A 19,105-nucleotide genomic window follows, 5' to 3' on the forward strand; every position below is an offset into this window, starting at 1 on the left:
CTTTAAACAGCGTATCACAACAGGACAATCTTCTATTAAGGCAGCCATTGAAGGGATTTGCAAAAATACCATTGTGGCTCTTAAGTTCCTTTGGTTTTAGAAAATAATTCTTTATCATAAAAATGCTACTATGTGAGCATGTAATAGCTTTATGGTTAATTTTAAAAGAATGAAATTTTTAAAAATTTGTTTTGATTTCTGTACTATACATATTATTAATATACAGCACATCTACACAAAGACTCTTTGGGGTTCTCAGTAACTTTTCAAAATGTAAATGAGTCCTGAGATGTAAAGTTTAAGAACTGCTGTGATACATGGTATGTTCAGTATTACCTGTTTCCACATTTTATGGCCACCCTGTAGACTGATTACCCTTGCTTTAAAAAAATAAAAAGAACTCTTTCTGTTTTTGTTTTCAGCAGTGTTTTTGGAACAGTGCCAGTGGGTGCTTCGGCACAGACACAGCCTGCTTCTTCAAGTGTGCCTGCTCCCTTTGGAGGTAGTGTTTCTGGTACATAGACTGGTTTTTATAAAGAGCTTGTGTGTATTGTATTGCATTTTCTTAGGAATACTGGAAGGCTATGAAAGCAACATTATTTTATCAGAAAGCTCTAATTTTCTATCTTCATAAATGTATGAATAAATATTTTTAATAATTGAATACAAATATATTAGGATTTTATAGTGTATTTTTGTAATTTTTTAAAGCTACGCCTTCCACAAATCCATTTGTTGCTGCTGCTGGTCCTTCTGTGGCATCTTCTACAAATCCATTTCAGACCAATGCCAGAGGAGCAACAGGTAGGAAATAAATATAGATTATAGAACAGAAAACTTTGGAAAAGCTGTCTGTTTATTGCAAAGACACCATGGGAAAAACATCAGAAAATAAAGTTCTTCTTTCTTACTGTAGTGAATGGGAGGAAGTGGATGGAAGAGCTTGTCTGTAAAGTGTACACTAGCTGAAAGTTTATAAAATCCTGGACTTTCATATTTGAGAGGGACCCTAGCAGTTCTCTAGTGTTCCCCACAGCTCAGTCACAGCTTTCGTTCTTCAGGTGAGGCAGCCCAAGCATGGAGGCGAGACTTCTTAGAGCCATGCAGCCACTTTGTGACCAAGATGGGACTTTTGAATACAGTAATTCTGACTCATTTGGTGGTCTGGTTTTGGAATTACTGGTTATTACTCATTGAAGCTTAATAGGAAAAATTTATGAGAAGTTTTTGTTTGTTTTCCTCCTCATGAGATGGCGAAAAACGCATTAGGTTTGTTACATGAGGTCTTAGCAATTAGGTCTTTTCTACTGCTTCTCTCTTTTAGGGCATTCACATTTTTTAAGTTGTATAAACCTGATTTGATTTGGGATATAATATTTGAATATTTTCTCTTGATAATTTTTTCATTCTCTTTATCCCTTCCCTTTTTTTCTTTTTGGTTCATGCTACAAGCCAGCCACATAGTTTTCGTATTGAGCCTCTTTGATTGTTGTCCTGTCACCCTGAACACCAGGACTGTTTGCCAGTGTTTTGGGGTGTCCACAAGTATATGTGGTATAGCTTGAGACCCATTAGGTTTAAAGTTGGCCAGCTTTGTTTTGTGTACGTGTCTCAGTGATTTTAGAACGAAAGCTTTAAGCATATAGCACATATTGATGGGAAATCTTGAAAGAGTGAGGTGCTTGTAACATAATTCGTGCCATAAGAATTGGTAATTATTAGCAAATCCGTGTCATTGGCAAGATTAGGAATTGTAGTAGGAGTTTCTTCAGTCATAATTTGTTGGTATCTCATGTAATAGATGTTTAATAAGTACTTTAATTTCACATAATTTTTTTAAAAAGTTTGTTTTTGTTTTAATTCAGGTATACCTAATCAGTGATTTAATTTCTTTTGTGTTTTGGATGGAAATACTCATCAGTTACGATATATGTAATGTTTCTATTTCTTAGCACATTATTTTGACTTGGTGGAATGAATATGTAGGATGTCTCTGGGCACATAGGATTCTGTACATTGTCTTACTTAGTCCTCTTAACTCTCATCAAATACAGGTTGACAGCTGAGGGAAATGAAGCTCAGAAAAGTTAAGTGAATTTGTTTTGGGTACAGCCACACTTGTGTTCAGATCCTGATTTAGTATTTACATGCTAGGTGATCCTAATTTAAATGTTAATTGTATATGAGTAGAGTAGAGTAAAGATGTTAGGAAGATGTACTAACATTTGTTGAGTGTTTAAAATTGTTTGCAAGATACTGTCACAATTTTTATAGCCTTTGTAACCCCATTTGACAACTGAAGGGTGGAAACTTAGATTGTACCTTGACTAAGCTTGTATTGATCTAACTTCTCTGAGCCTTATTGTCAGCCTTTTCTGTAGAATGTGAACAATATTCTCCAACTGGCAGGGTTTTTGTGAGAACTTAGATGATACAAATCACTGTGCATGGTCTTTGCATTATCCTAGATGGTTGGTAAATCTTTCCCATTATTTTCCTTTCATGACTGTACCTCCAAATTTTGTTTGGAGGTTTGTCATTAGGGCTTTTTTTGCTTATTTTATGTAGAGTATGAAAGTCCTTTAAAGTTAAGGATCTACATAGGATGTACAAGAATGTAAAAGGTATGATGTATGTTCAGATGTTATAAGGTGATCTTTAGTATTAGGCTAAGCACAATTGAAAGGTAAATTGTATCCACAAATTCTTATTTCAAGGTAAAAAATTTTTCCCATTATAAACCGCTTTATCACATTGATCACCTTGTTACAGAAATGATTAAAAGTAAATGTTAACTACTTATGTTTCTATTGAAGTTGAAATATGAATAGTATCTTGATAAATATACTATGCTTAGAAATTTCCAATGTCAAAATTAATATTCTTTAGGAAATATTTTTTGTTGCTTTCAGATATTTTGTTAAATTCCATTTGAGGTAGCTTTTGAAGGAGGTTATTGTGTAGTAGTTCTTGGCAAAATTTAAAATGTTTTACTGATAGGTTTCTTAAAATACACATTTTAATAATCATTTTTCTTCTGCATTTATAAAGCTTTGGGGCTTTAATTTTCTTTCACCATGTTACATAGAAATCTTCATTAGGATATTAGCTAATATGGCCTAAGACCTTTTTCATTTCAGGATTCTATAATAGCATTCTTTCTTACAGAGCTTTTGAGGCCTTAAATCCTAACAGTTAATACAGTTTTCAGTTATTATGAAATTCTCTTATAATTCTGTCCTTTGCTATGGAATGAATAGTCTTTATTTTCCTAACTTCATTTTAATGAATGAACGATGTAAAAGATTTTCTTCACCCCCAAGGAGATAAACTTAATAGAAATGTAGAGGTGAAAGAATAATAGTAGCATCTAGACCAGCCTCCTAGTTTTATTACCTAGGTGGAGACCGATTTGATGGGTTTGCCTTAAACTTTCAGAATTGATTAGTGACTAATCTTATATTTGTACCCAGAACTCTTCTAAACCAGCACTGTTTCCTCTTTCCACTCATTCCACTCATTAAGAATATAACCTAAGAGAAATGAAAATGTACATCCACATAGAAACTGGTACACACATGTTCATAGTAGCATTATTCATAATAGCCAAAAAGTGGAAACAACTCAAAATGTCCATCAACTGTTGAATGGATAAACTAAATGTGTTATAATCATACAATGGAAATTTGTTTGATAATAAACCATTATGAAGTCCTGACGCATGCTACAACATGGATGAACCTTGGAAATATTAGGCTAAAGGATGCTAGTCACAGAGTAATGTATAACCTGTGATTCCATTTGTAATGTGGTATGTCCAGAATGGGCACATCTGTAGAGACGGAAAGGGAGGGGAGGTTAGAGGGAGGGTGACAGCTGATAGGTATGGAATTTCTTGGGGCGGGGGTCTGGGGTGGAGGAGATGAAAATGTTCTACAGTTCTATTGTGATGATGGTTTTACAACCCTGGGAAGATATTTTTTTTTTTAAGATTTTATTTATTTATTTGAGAGAGAGAATGAGATAGAGAGCATGAGAGGGGAGAGGGTCAGAGGGAGAAGCAGACTCCCTGCTGAGCAGGGAGCCCGATGCGGGACTCGATCCCGGGACTCCAGGATCATGACCTGAGCCGAAGGCAGTCGCTCAACCAACTGAACCACCCAGGCGCCCATCAACCCTGGGAAGATATTAAAAAGCATTAAATTCTACACTTAATTGGACAAATAGTGTGATAATGTGGATTATATCTCAAAAAGCTGTTAAGTCTAAAAAAGTTTTATAGCGGTCCAGGACTAGAGCTTAAGAGGGCAAGGGCATCATTGTCGCAGACTGAGGTTATGGCAGTTCATATTGGTTCACAGTCACTGTTGACTAAAGGTCAGTTTGTACCAAAGTGTATTTTGTAGAGCATGACTCTTGAGATGTTATCAAATACTCCATGGAAGAGGGCCAAACGTATATGGGAAACGCTGGTATAAACAATTCAACTCTTAGTGCAGGACTTCTCAAGAGACTTAAGGATTTTAAGAAGGAGATAAACATAGAGTGACCTAGTGACCTAACTTATTTATTATAAAACCCTTCCTTCTCAATTAACCCTTTTGTTGAATTCAGAACACAGTGCTGATGTATCTCTTAAGTACACATCTTTTAAAGTTATTAGCAAGGAAAATATATCCATTGAATATTTACAGCACTTTTTAAAAATTTATTAAATTTATCTTCATGGCAGCTTTGTCAAGTAGGTACTGTTATCCATCCCTCTGCCTCCTGTTTGCAAATGAGGAAATGGAAGCTTCTAGAAGTTAAATAACCTTCTGTGCTTAGAAAATAACAGAACCAAGACTCCTAACCACTCTAATCTCTCAATCGTTCTGTTTTTCCACATTTAATTGGTTAAGTATGGTAATTTAAAATGCATGGACATACATTTTAGAAACATTTCCACTCCAGATAGTTAAAACAAACAAAAAATTTCTAGTACTTACAAACCTAAATTTGTTTTCTGTTCATTACACGTATTTATGTGTAACCTCTCTGACCTCATTTATGCCCGGTAAGATTTACACAGGATACATTTTTCTCTTCTCTTCTCTTTTCAGCCATTACATTGTAAACTGCAAGTTTTGCTCACCTTTCTAATGATCTACACTGAATAATTTTCCCCTCATCATACTTAATTAGTTCACTTGAGTTATCTTTATGAATTTCTAGTTAGTGCAGAATTATAAACAATCAAACATCATTCAGGTGCTCTCCGCAAGATTTGACTTTTCAGATGTGAAAGGTAGATTCTAGGTCATTTTAGATAATCCTATGAATAGCTTGGGTGTAACTCCTGAGGCCTACGAAGTCTTTTTATGGACATAGCTGTATCTTGACATGAAAAAAAAATGTTAGTGTTTATTTAAAAATGGGTTTCATAAATTTTTTTTTCATTTGGTATTTCTCTGGTATTTATTATTCTAATTTCCCTTTTATTTCAAACAGGTTAAATACTAGTGTCATCAATGTGGTTGAAATTAAAAGACTTTGTGGATATGTTTTTATTATGTATTCTTATGCTACCCACTTTGTAACAGTGTATTCTAATTTTAGGACTTTTTAATTAAACAAGTTTACTTTTATTTTGAATAGTTATCCATAAGTTAATTGACATTGGTCTCTTTATGGCTTTCCATAAGGCCTTTCTGGAGCAATGCATTCTCAAGTGTTTCCTCACGCTCATTTTGGTAGGTGGCCACAACTAATACCTAGATTTGTGTGGCAATTTGTCTACCTGCTTGTGGAAGCTTCTGCTAGTGTTCTGGATCCCTGCATGTGGAATTAAGTTTTTTCCATGTTTTATAATGGAGTGGGCATGGATGTGTGGCATTGGGATTACATTATATTTAAAGTTACATATGAAAATTGTGGTGATTTGTGTTCTAATGCTGAAAAACATTATCACTTACCTCTGTGGTCACATTAGAATGTTAATAGCTTTTTTGATTATTTTTCTTGAGTTTGAATTCATAGTACTTTCACACCTTTTTGATAAACCAAACCATCTTACCACATTATTCCATGGAGTTTGGTTTTGCCTAACTGTATACAAGTTTCGCTTTTTAGTGCTTTCTTAAAAAGTGATTTGTCAAAGTTTGTCAGTGCTTTGTTGTCTGTTATGAAACCCTTCTGTTTCCCTTGCAGTGTGCTTATTATTCTTTAATTCACTTGCTTCCTAGTGGCTTTTGTTTCTCCTGTTTTCTCATCAATTGTAATTTCAAAAAATTCGGCATTCTGATTAGGTTCAATGAGAAAAATTGCATTGTTGTAAACAATAGGATTATAAGATTACTTTGGGCAGTATCTGTAATATGACTTCCAGGGTTTTTTTTTTTTTTAAATATATAATCTGTGTCACACTTTTAGGATGAATTCCTGTGCCTTAAGTCAGAGAGCAAGTTGGTAAATTAAATTTTTTTTTAAATCAAATTCACTGAATTACCATGTTTTTGATAGCATCATGCCAACAATATTTCACTGTTGTAATTGCTAGTATTCCTTAAAAGCACCATTATTGGCTCTTACTTTACCAAGACTTTTTCTAGAACATACATTCAGAAGGTTCTGTTTTTAATCTTCACTAGCAGTAAGTAGTAAACTGTTTTGCTACTACATGCATTTCTTTTTAAATTTTTTTTAAGAGAGAGAGAGGCCGGGTGGCGGCGGGGAGGAGGGAGAGAGAATCTTAAGCAGGCCCTGTGCAGAGCCCAAAGCCCAATGTGGGGCTCGACCTCACAACCCTGAGATCATGACCTGAGCCAAAATCAGGAGTCGGACACCTAACCTACTGAGCCACCCAGGCGCCCCTACTACATAAATTTCTCTAATGCAGATTAGGTTATAAGTAATTCATAAGTGGGCGAATGATGGCAGCATACCACATGGGTAGTGGTTGTTATTAACACGCTGATTTCAGTGCAGTCTAGATCACAGCAGTAATTCACCCTACATCCATCTTTTCTAAGAATGCTTATTTCACTACCTTTTCAATCTTTATGCATTTGCCCTAATCTATAACTCAGGAGTCCTAACCTTAAACCCCTTATCCAGAGCAGTCTATTTATCTTTCAAACAGGATATGGTGGTCCATGTATTTGTTTTGGAATTGACGTATTGAGAACTTCACATGTTCTTTTTTAATATGTTAGTGGTTTTATTAGGGAAAGCCATCCCCCTCCACCCCCCCTTTGGGCTCTGGTTACAAAGCTGTATAGGTTTTGAGAGGCCTGCTTCTAACTCTGTTTCTCCTATAAGTCTTGTTATCTTCAATGAACTATTTTTTAGAAGTTGTAAAATTTTTTTGTCAGGAACATACTACGTTATAACAGACAATTCAGTGGATAAAATTCAATTTTTGGCTATTTTACTGTATATAGCAAAACAAAACTAAAAGCAGAAATGTATATTAGTATACATGTGACTTGCATGATGATGGGCTTTAAATTTGACTGCTGTTTAGGCTTTTAATTACTTTGAGTTTTCTTGTGATTTCAAATGATAGCTTTATTAGTGTCATTCTGGTCATTGGGTTTCAGGAGAACAACATTTTATAGATTGTGTTAAACTGTATAATGTTAAAACTTATTACTAACTTTGTTAGCGTTTTGGGATTTAAAATGCCTTTGGTGTACAACTTAATGTTTTCAAATGAAATCAATCTGTAGTGTGGTATGAGGAGCAGAGCCTGCTCCTTTGTGTGTCAGTGATCAGCCCTTGCTTTTTCCTGTCAGCCGCGACCTTTGGCACCGCCTCCATGAGCATGCCCGCGGGCTTCGGGACTCCCGCTTCCTATAGTCTTCCCACCAGCTTCAGCGGCAGCTTCCAGCAGCCTGCCTTCCCAGCCCAAGCAGCTTTCCCTCAACAGACAGCTTTCTCTCAACAGCCCAATGGTAAGATCTAACACTTGGCTAGCCGTAAGTCCACTTCACATATCCTTTATGTATCATAATCTTGTATGTTTGGACATAAAGGCTTGTGCAGAGAATGATGTGGCACTGTCTGCTAAACGTTTACTACAGAAATATAAACGTCTTCATTGATTTGGGCCTTAGAAAACTGAATGATTTGCTAAGTTTTTGGGACCAGGTTATAGATTTAGGAGAAATGAGAGACTAAAGAATACCCCTTCTTAGAATCTCCCGTGTCTTGTCTTTTTTCTTTTTTTTTTTTTAAGATTTATTTAATTATTTTAGAGAGAGACAGAGCCTGTGCATGAGTTGGGGGAGGGGCAGAGGGAGAGAATCTTGAAGCGGACTCTCGGCTAAGAGCGGAGCCCAAGGAGGTGTTTGATCTCAGACCCATGAGATTACGACCTGAGCTGAAATCAAGAGTCGGATACTTAACCAGCTGAGCCATCCAGGCCCCCCCAACTCTCTTTCTTTATTAATTTCTCTTGTATGTTTTAATATGGCTCTTGATTTTAAAACAAAACTCTGTAGACTTTGAGTATTTTTGTTTTGCATCAGAAAGGTGTTGTGGATCTGCTGTTTTGTTTAAGTTATTTATTTATGTTGGAGACATAGACTAATTTTCCAAATAGGTAACTGTATTGTGGTCAGAGTTTGTTACTTGTTCTAGAGGCCAGGGATTTTTTTTACCCAATAAGCTTATTTGGTAAAGTTTGAAAGTCCATAGATTTGAAGATTATTCTTAAATTATAATTGTATATGTATTTTTAGTGTCTGTGGTTAGATAAAAATTTGGAAATAAGGTCCATGCCAGAGCCATATGATAAAATATTTCCTAACAAATATTGTGCTGTTCACATGAAACCACTGTGTTTTACTCACAGTCCATCTCAGATAGTCACAAATCATCTGTTAATTCAAATGTCAGCAGCTTATGTAGCTGAGACAAATCAGAAGTAACCATTTCTGAGAAGCTGTATGAAAGCTCTGTTACATGTGCCACAGGAAGTTTGTCTCTGGTATTTGAAAGAGCATGAGACTCAACAATTAAACATTGATACTTTATTATTGTTGCTCTGGTAGAAATTTCTCTGAAATTGTCTCTGAAAGGTATGGGTTATAATTGGTGGTTCTATTTTAACAAGGTGCAGGTTTTGCAGCATTTGGACAAACAAAGCCAGTGGTAACCCCTTTTGGTCAAGTTGCAGCTGCTGGAGTATCTAGTAATCCTTTTATGGTAAGTGAGATGCAGTTTTAAGCACTTTATAAGTTGTTACGTGTTTATTTTCAAATTGGGAAAAGCAAGATGTGACTCTCCTAGATACTGTTTGCTATTCTACTGATGTGACAGTATAAAATCTTACAGATTGAGGCAGCCGTCACACATGATCCTTTTTTGACTTAGACGCACACACATGCACACACACACATTAATCAGTTGCAAATCAAAACATTGACAGTAAATAAGCTATTTTATAGCATGAAACTTTTCTATTTTCTTGTCAAAATAATGCTTTATGAAAAGCTATAGATTTAGTGAACTGTGTGAAAAGGGCTTGGAGTCGGAGACTTGGTTTGAATCATAAATGCGTTTTCTTAGATTCTGTTAGGAGAATTATATGAAATAATGGATACTAAAGGCCATAACACAGTTTCTGACACCTAATAGTTTTACTATATCAGTTGCTAATACTAATGAATAAATAGGATTGCTAATAATTACAAAATAATTTCTAATCTGAATACTGTTTTGTTAAATAAGATTTAATCAAAGTTTAATCTTTTCATATTTTCACACATATACCACTCTTACTTGTCTATTTATTGTCTTATGTTTTCCTTCAGACTGGTGCACCAACAGGACAATTTCCAACAGGAAGCTCATCAACCAATCCTTTCTTATAGCCTTATATAGACACTTTACTGGAACGAACTTTTACGTGGTCACATTACATCTCTCCGCCTCTTGCACTGTTGTCTTGTTTCACTGATCTTAGCTTTAAACACAAGAGAAGTCTTTAAAAAGCCTGCATTGTGTATTAAACACCAGGTAATATGTGCAAAACAGAGGGCTCCGGTAACAACTTTTAACCTGTGAATTGGCAGAAAAAGGTAGCGGTATCATGTATATTAAAAATTGGCTAATATTAAGTTATTGCAGATACCACATTCATTATGCTGCAGTACTGTACATATTTTTCTTAGAAATTAGCTATTTGTGCATATCAGTATTTGTAACTTTAACACATTGTTATGTGAGAAATGTTACTGGGGAGATAGATCAGCCACTTTTAAGGTGCTGTCATATATCTTGGAATGAATGACCTAAAATCATTTTAACCATTGCTACTGGAAAGTTACAAAGTCAAAATTGGAAGGTTTTATTCATTCTTGAATTTTTCCTTTCTAAAGAGCTCTTCTATTTATACATACCTAAATTCTTTAAAAATGTTAGAGGGATACCTGTCTGCATAATAAAGCTGATCATGTTTTGCTACAGTTTGCAGGTGAAAAAAATAAATATTAGAAAATATGCTATTGTTTTTGTGTTCTTGCTGCAATGCCTTTACCAAAGTGGCCTTAAAATATGAGTAGTGAATTGAGAACATCTTGAATTCTTAAATTAGAATTTCAGAAGACTTCTAGTGACTAACTTTTATGTCTAAAAGAAAAAATTTTATAAAAAAGGCCATGTAGAAAATTTATTAAAACTACGATGACTGCTATATTCAGGAATATGTCAGTGGTAAAGCATTTAAATGTAGCTTGTCAGATTCACCGTAATCCTTCTAATTTCTTTGCAACTTCTTAATTTTGTGAAAATTTGTATATATGAAGAATTTGCATGTATGTGTATTTACAAATTTTTTTAAGTATCTTGAATTCTCAGACTGCAGAAGTCCTATTTTAACTATTGATTTTTAAACAAAAATACTGTCTTTGAATGTATTGGAAGCAGACATGCATTAACTGTGACATGATTGCACCTCAGTTTTTTTTTCCCCCCTTTGTTTGGACAAACTGATATTATTAAAATAGGACATTTATTTATGTTCATTTCTGGGGGAAAAAAACTGGAACCCAGTGTTACCTTAAAGTTATAGAATACTTTGTTTAAAAAGGCAACGATACTAATGTTTAGTTAGATCTTTTTGTTAATAGATGAACTTGTTTAAATATTTATGTACAGTAATGCCTCATTCATCGAGATGTAATCTAGCAGTCTCATCAATACAGAACACAACTGAGAAACTTGGAATAATTCTTTTTTAAATGCCTTTGAGCAACCCACATAAGTCACAGGGTCTCTATATGTTTGTTTTTATGTGAAATTTTGATTATTTGATTTCCCAGCCTAGCATATTAGCAGTTCAGAAGTGACGGTTTGGAAGGAGATAGAAAAACCATGAAAACCTGTCGACCATTTAGGGTAAGGACAGCCAGGCCAGCCTAGAGGACATCACTGTATTACATCATGTTCTGATAATAGTCTGGTACTATGACTCTGTGTCATCAAGAAAAGGTAAAATTACATAAACAAATGTAATACGTGTTTGGAAAGTTTTATCTTACAATGATTAAACGTTTTTTTTAAAGTTTTGGTATTAAAAGAAGTGAACATCAGTTTCTTCAAACATTTTATTTGTGTTGAATACCTTTTCCAGTGGTGACTACATGAGTTTTTACACAATCTTAAAGTCTGTGTAGTGTTCCAGACTTGGTAAAACCTTGCTGTCCCATTGCATCTCCAGCTCAGTGTGTGGTTTATCTTAACTATTTTGATGAGCAAGAAGACTGGGAAATCTCTGCCTCTTTTTGAACATTATGCCTCTTCTCTTAATATTGAATGAATGCTGCAGAGGTCTCGATATGTGGGCTGAAATACCTTGAAATACCTACAGTTTGGGGGTCTCTCTCCAGCCCTTTTTTCATGGAGGGAATGCTTAAGAAATGTCTTTGAATTTCTGTGTTTTAGATTGTACAATTCATATGTACAAAGTTATACTATATAATTGTAGGCCATTACCGAAATAACCTACCAGGCTTTCCATCTAAAAATAAGTAAATTAAACAGTTGTTATTAAAATAATTTTAAAGACTTTTTTTTCCGGGTAAATCTTGAACTTTGTAAGTAAATGAGAACTCTTATTGACTTACTTTAAATGAGTGCTTATAAAATCGAAATCCTTAGTTTAAAAAGTGATCCAGCCTTAATGTGGATTTAAATTCACTTTTGTTAGACTTTCCTATTCAGATTTACTTTTGGTTTTATATAGACCCATCAGAATTGTGTTGAGTACTGAAGAGGAGGACAAGTCTGAAGAACTCCAAATTTTCTGGCTTACTGGTTCAATCAGATCTTCTCTCCTGTCTTTGCTCTGGAAGGAGAATTTTCTTTTTTTTTAGAGTGGCAAACATTGTTGATACAGTTTAAAGGCATATTTTTTTCTCATTTTTGTGACAATAGAGATTAGGCAATCACTTTCTTCCTTAAAATAATTCCTTTTTTAAATTTGAAGAAGCCTCTCAGCGCTTTACCTGTGCGTTGCCCTAGCCCCCAGCACACACCTTCTTTGGTACAGTTCCTGGAAGTTGGGAAAATGGAGAGAAGGCTAACTGGCTGCTTTTGTATGGCAGCACTCACAGTTCTCAAACATTTTGGTCTCTTTTAAAAAAATTACTGAAGATACCCAAAGAGCTTTTGTTTATGTAGCTTGTATCTATCAGAAATTACTGTATTAGAAATTAATACTGACATACTTAAAAAACGTGTTTATTCATTTAAATATAACAAACCCATTGCATGTTAACATAAATGCCATTTTTAAATAAAAACTAGTTGTCTTCCAAAAGCAGTTAATTAATGAGAAGAACATTGTTTTATGTTTTGCACATCTCTTTTTGCACCTGGCCTGAGAAGCAGTGAGTTTCTCCTGCTCCCTTGGCATCACAGTGATTTTTCTGTCATGTGGCATGCGAGCCCTGGAAAACTCCACTGTGCACTTGTGAACTCATGAGTGAGACAGACCTATAACATTTTAGTAGTAGTATGAAAATAGTTGTGACACTTGGCTTTTGGGGACTCTCAGAGGTCCTCAGACTACACTTTGAAAACCACTGTGCTACACTTTAAATTTCTATTTTCCAGAATAACAGTGTGTGGTTGTAGGGTAAACATAGTGCTCCTTGAACTTCCAAGTGGTTTTCTTTGCTTGGTGGGAAAAGTGGAACGTTGAGTTGAAACGGCAAACGTTTTTAATACTGTTTTCTGGATTTTCTATTTCTGTTTGAAATTGTTTTAATAATGATGACATTGGTGAATATGTCCTTCAAGGATATTACAAGTTCTGATTCATGGTTATTGATGTTTATTTTGGAATCATTTATTCCGACCACTTTGAAATTGTGTCGTCATTTAATAGCTATCAAATAGCTATTTTAAAAATGAAAAAATGCTTTGCTGAAGAGGTCAAAATGAATAGTTTCTTCTCTCTCATGTTTATAGTTAATAATTTTAGCTATAGTTAAAGAATTTTTTTAATGAAAAGTGGATTCCTCTAACAAAAAAATCACTACCCTCCAGGAAGTCCACTATTACGATTTAAAGGAATGTGTTTACTTCTTTAGAAAGAGGTTTCCTATGGTTTTCCCACCAGTGGCTTTTTATACGTTGTTCATCTTTAAAGAGAGCACTTGGTGTTGCTTCTCATTTAAACAGAATGCTTGGAAATTCTTTTTGAAGTGACTTTAAAAGATAGTTTACAATAATTAGTCACCACAAACTCTGGCTTTGTTACTGCTATTGTTGGCATATTGTAAAATAGGCTTTTTTTGAGCTAATACTCCATTTCCATCCCCAGGCAGGCCCTGTGCCTTGCTTCTTGGGCCTTCTTCGTCTGTGTGTTGTGCTCCTTCACTGAACTTGTGTTCATAATGACTCACCTCATCTTTGGTCTCCACCAACAGTCTCAGACTTCCATCAGAAAATTAATCTCTAGGAGACCATTGTGAAGATACGTTTTTTAAAAAGTAATGACTTCAAAGTATGTGGTGGTATTATGGGGTGTGATTTATTAAGCCCTTTAAATGTATGAGAAACTTGCTAAGTGCTCTTCATGTATTATACAATCCTGAAGTGGATGCATACTTTAAGGATGAAGGAAGGCAAGGCATAGGGAGGCTAAGCTAATGACAGAGCTTTTGCTCTGGAGAGCAAATATTTCATTGTTGGATTGAAGGGCTGTCACATTTCTGTGTAAGTAGCCCTTTAAAAAAAGTCTTAAAATTCCAGGAGAGTTACTTTCTATATCCCGTATACCTAATAAAACTTAGTTATTTAATTTGAGTTCCATTCATAATTTGATGAAATCAATACAGTTTATTCACTAGGCTTTTATTTAAACTTTACAAGTTAATTAATGGGGTAATTAGTGGACCTTGTTTTAAACTAAAGAAGCATCTGTGAAGTATTACAGTGATCCCTATTTTGTGAGAAACATTCCCTCTTTTATTGATACGGTTTGTGCCTTAGGTGGTTTTAAAATTTACTTTCTAAAGGATGCCATTATTAAAATTTGTGTTAAGTTAGCCTATTATATGAAATTCATCCTCACTAGTTAAATTTTCCTTTGTATATTTTAGAACATTATAATGTCATTAATTAAAAATTTGCATTGTATATTTGAACAAGTGAATATATGACCAAGATGTAATTCTTAGTGTTGTGCCGATGAGACTTTTTCTCTCATGAAAAAGTGCCCTGTTCTGTACTGCTTTACTGATATTTGTGGTGTAGATACTCTCACAATGGCTGATGTCACCTATCAATCTGATGTCATTAAACTTGGAATTAGAAAGAGATGTGCACCAGGCTCCCAGGCCTTTGCAAGCCAACTCCAGTGCAGCGCTCACAATTCTACAACTCATTCATTAAATTTATTGGTGATTGTATCCAATATTTGAAGAGCCTTTTGTTTATGTTGTTAATTTAGCAAGCATTTGGACACTAATTCAGTTTAATAAGTGAATGGGGCATGGTGTTATTTAATCTGGAAAGACTCAAGTATTGTGAACCTTGGTATTAAAAAGTCCAGTTATTGTGCTAATGGTAAGGCTTGCACAGTCGTGACATATACTCTGAATTCTGTCTGCGGTTTTTTGTTTGACCAGCACAGTGTTTTAAAAACTTGGATTTTTGAATAGTTTTAAAGCATGCACGCTTAAGGTGGCCACTGGCCTACTCCCAGTTTTCTTAGCCTCAAACATTCAAATGTATTTTAAGACCTTCGAGTTGGCAAATCCCATGTCTGGGTAAGAGGGTTCTTATGAAACCTCATTGTTCTGATTTTGGAGTCCTGTAGGATTTAAATGTATGGTATTAATTTCCAGTGAAGACTTTTGCTAAGAATGTGTTTCTTTTCAAACTTTTGGCATCTGTGTATTCTGTTTATTTTATAGCCCTGCATAAGAATTCAACGTGTGTTTAAATAGTTTTTGGAATCTATGCTTGTCTAACTCAAAGGGCTGTGGAGTTTAATGAAAAGAGAAATCTTGTGACTCGGACTCTTGTAAAAAGGAAAAGTGATCTTGGATAAAATATTTTAATTAGTGATTAAAATGCCCATTTAAGTTAATTTTGTCATTGGTTCTCTAGAATCTTGACTTGGTATCATCCAAGTCACAGTTTAATCAATGAGAGTTAAGATTTAAACTCTAAATTCTCAGTATTTTCTCTTAATCTTGAGAGAGAGGAAGCACACACCCAAGGAGCCTTCTAATTTTGTCTAAATGACCATTAAATAAACGGCAGCAAAGAATTGTAAACTGATGTTATATGGTTAATGTTTCATAGAATGCTGTGGGTACAATCAGGTTTTTTAAAGACTTTTTTTTTATGTTATAAAACATGCTTATGATTTTTAAAAATTATGCAATATATAAAGGGTATAAAGTGAAAAATTACATCTCGTCTCCTTCCTGTGACTTCATTCCCACACCCCAGGGGAGTACAGTTTCTTGTATTCTTGTGTAGTCCTTCAGAAATGTTAGCATTTATCTCATATGCCTCTGTAGACATACATACTCCTCTTGCTGTCCTCCTTTATTTTAAATGTACAATTTTGTAACTTGGTTCTTTTTATTTAATTTGGTTTTCTTTACATAGTAGCACATCCAGCTCTAACTCATTATTTTAATGGCTGCAGGATTTCATTATATGGATGTCCCTTTTGGAGAGTATTTGTATAGATTTTTCTACTAAAAACATTATTAAAATTGAGAACATCCTTATGCATATGTGAAGATAAGTCTTGACCCTGCCTGACTGGAAACTCAATAAAACAGACCTCATTCAACTTTGAGGCTCACCAGCTGTTTATTATCTTATGCTTCCATTTAGGAAATTCTCTCTTGTAAGGGGCGGGGGAATCCTTCAAATCGACTATCTAAAGATACTTGAAAAATCCTGTGCTTTTTAATTGAACTTTGAAGGTTTTCAGTCTGTCATCGAAAGGTTGTGCAAGTTCATACCCAGTTTGCACTTTAATTTTTCCATTGTCCCTACCCATGACTCTGGAAGTTTCTAAAAGTGCGCTTTGGGATGATTTTCTATTACTACTTGCTGGTGTTGCACCTTTGCTTATCGACATTAGCTTAGAATATACCTTATATTTAAAAAGAAAAGGTATAGATTCACTACAGTAAAATATTTTGGCACAACCATGTATTTTATTCTTCAAAACTAGTTCCCTTTGCCTTAGAAAAGATTTGGATAATAACTTAAAAGTTCTGCTTGTTACTCCTCAAAAGACTAGGCAGAGTCCAGAGAATTTCTTAATGTGCATTTACCATTAGTCAAGACAGAATGTGCTTCCTGGGATAGTTTCTGTGTGAGGCCTGATATCCCCCCTACTAGCTGATAGCAAGGGGACTGTAGCACCTTCAGGCTAAGTGTGGGGAGGGAGAGGACTTGCCGAGAAGTCTGAAAGAAAGGAGGAAACCTTTTTAGCCAGAAAGACAGGTCTTGGAAGATGTGTTTAATATGCCAACATTTATGAAGACAAATCTGAATGCAGGAGGTGGTTTTAGGTGTTGGGCCAAAAACCTACAGGCTGATTTCAGTATTCATCTCTCAAACCATTTAGTATAGTAGATAAATTTGGTTGAGTTATTGTTCATTGTAAAATATTGTTGGAAGAATTTTTTCAAAATAAAGACTCCTCAATTTGTGTACTATTTGAGAGTAGCCTCTTTAATTGTCACATAACATTATGTATTTTCTGTAAAGCAACTCATGCATCTACTTCCAACTTAATCTTTTCTATTCCATTAATTATACATTAATAACGTTTCTTACTTTTTTGTCTTTTTACATTACAAAACATCTGTTTTTTAAAAGCACGTGTTTTTACTGACTTTCCAATACTGATTTTTTTTTTTGGCCCCTAAAAGACATTTTTTTCTTGAAATACATGTTAATGTTTGGTTTTAAGATAGATTTATTGTAATTGGGTTTTACCCATTCTATGACCTATAGAAATTTAACAGGTAAATCGTGAACTACCGCCTGGTTCTTTATACCCCAGTCTTTGTGGTAGCTGTCACTATTATTTGTATCCATCATGATTATTCTGTACATTTCTGTTTAAATTATTTTCATTAATAATCATCACCAGAACCCAGAAGAAAATTTACTTTCCTGAGAATCCTTATTTCCACCATGACTACCAATATCACCTGCCCTTCTCCCTGGGGAAAACTAATCTTTTTTAGTCTCATTTAATGAGAAAAGATTAAAATTCTTCCCCCCCTTAAATGGTATGCTAACAATTTTTACTGAACTTGATTGGGGGTCTGGAAAAAACTTAGAGTCAAATTTCCTGCATTCAGATCTTAAGTTCTGCTGTTAACTGGCCTTCAGGCCTGTAATGTAGATCCTTCCAGTTCCTCAACTTTAAGATGAGACCTCTTCCAAATGGTGAAGTATGATTCCCCTCAGCCATTAGAGTACATGTTTAAATTAGTAATTAGCCTTGGGAATTAGAATTAAGTGTTTCACAATAATAGCTCAAAATTGGTGTTTTTGTAGATCAAAAATACCAGGTGTCAACATCATACAGTTTAGTATTTTGTCACTATTTGTTAATTAACAATTTTGTGAGCTGCATCTCATGTAATTGCTATCATTTAATAGTCAACAACTGTTTGCAGGCAGTATTTGTGACAAAAGTTGACATTTAGGTGTTTTTATTTGGCCAAGATTATAGTTATTTAGTAAGTGGCAGGAGTAGAATTCTGTCTTACTTTAAAATTCATCCTCTCCTATATTCATACTTTGAAGCTTCTAGTTACAGCAGTTTTAATAAGAGTGAGTTTTTTGAAAAAACAATGGAAGTGAATAAAACAGTCTTATCCTAAGTGATCAAGTTTTGGATGTTTTCCCCTTCTGTATTTGCTTCTTGCGCATAGCAGATCTTGCATTGTGATCATAGCCAGTTAATTTTTGAGATAATTTCCCCACATAACTATGTTCTTCCAAACTGGAAATACATTTACTATTTTTTTCTGCTTGTAAAAATACGCTTATTGTAAAGAATCTAAAAATATAGAAAATTACTTTTTAAAATATACTATTGTGTAGCTATATTGTAAGCGCTTCGGGATTCTGTCCCATGTATAAGTAAATACAAAGATCTCTTCCAGAGTGGAGTCATGCTATGCTATTTTGTAACCTTTTTCTCAATATATCAAGGGTTTCTTTCAATTTCAAACATAGATCTACATTGTTTGCCAGTGATGTTTCATTATGTGGGGTTTGCATCCCTATGGTGAACATTGAGATTGCTTCTAATTTTTCAGCATCAGAATTTTTACCTACCCCTTTACACACTTAGGGTTTGGCATCAGGTTTTCTTAGAATTGTTGAGTGAACAGTGTATATCTTGGTCATTTATCATTTTTCATAATTTAATGTTAATTGGATACCTTGCTGTGTATAACCTTTCATGTGCGTTAGGTCTTGGAATAAATTCTTATAAAATCACACAATCCTTATAAGGATTAACATTGTATCCTCTCAACTAAATTGCTGTGTAAAAGGATTGATTTAATTTTTACAAATGCCAAAAAGATAAGTGACCCATTTTTACCTTAAT

The 19,105-nt window shown here is 34.5% G+C and overlaps 1 protein-coding gene across 13 annotated transcripts in view; it reads left to right on the forward strand.

Annotated features, from left to right (window-relative positions):
- AGFG1 (ArfGAP with FG repeats 1) overlaps window positions 1-16,325 on the forward strand; it is a 79,226-nt gene extending 62,901 nt beyond the window's left edge. For 4 of the 13 annotated variants that reach the window (XM_027588449.2, XM_027588460.2, XM_027588455.2 and 1 more), the window contains 6 exons: window positions 423-502; window positions 712-804; window positions 5,685-5,732; window positions 7,776-7,934; window positions 9,098-9,189; window positions 9,798-16,325. In XM_027588449.2, the coding sequence (XP_027444250.1) occupies window positions 423-502; window positions 712-804; window positions 5,685-5,732; window positions 7,776-7,934; window positions 9,098-9,189; window positions 9,798-9,857 (532 nt within the window). In that variant the 3' untranslated portion in view covers window positions 9,858-16,325. The remainder of the gene's footprint in view (window positions 1-422; window positions 503-711; window positions 805-5,684; window positions 5,733-7,775; window positions 7,935-9,097; window positions 9,190-9,797) is intronic. The other 9 variants (XM_027588453.2, XM_027588462.2, XM_027588457.2 and 6 more) reach the window with 6 other exon arrangements.
- Window positions 16,326-19,105: the final 2,780 nt, after the last annotated feature.

This window comes from Zalophus californianus, chromosome 3, assembly GCF_009762305.2.
Source record: "Zalophus californianus isolate mZalCal1 chromosome 3, mZalCal1.pri.v2, whole genome shotgun sequence".
Classification (NCBI taxonomy): Eukaryota; Metazoa; Chordata; class Mammalia; order Carnivora; family Otariidae; genus Zalophus; species Zalophus californianus.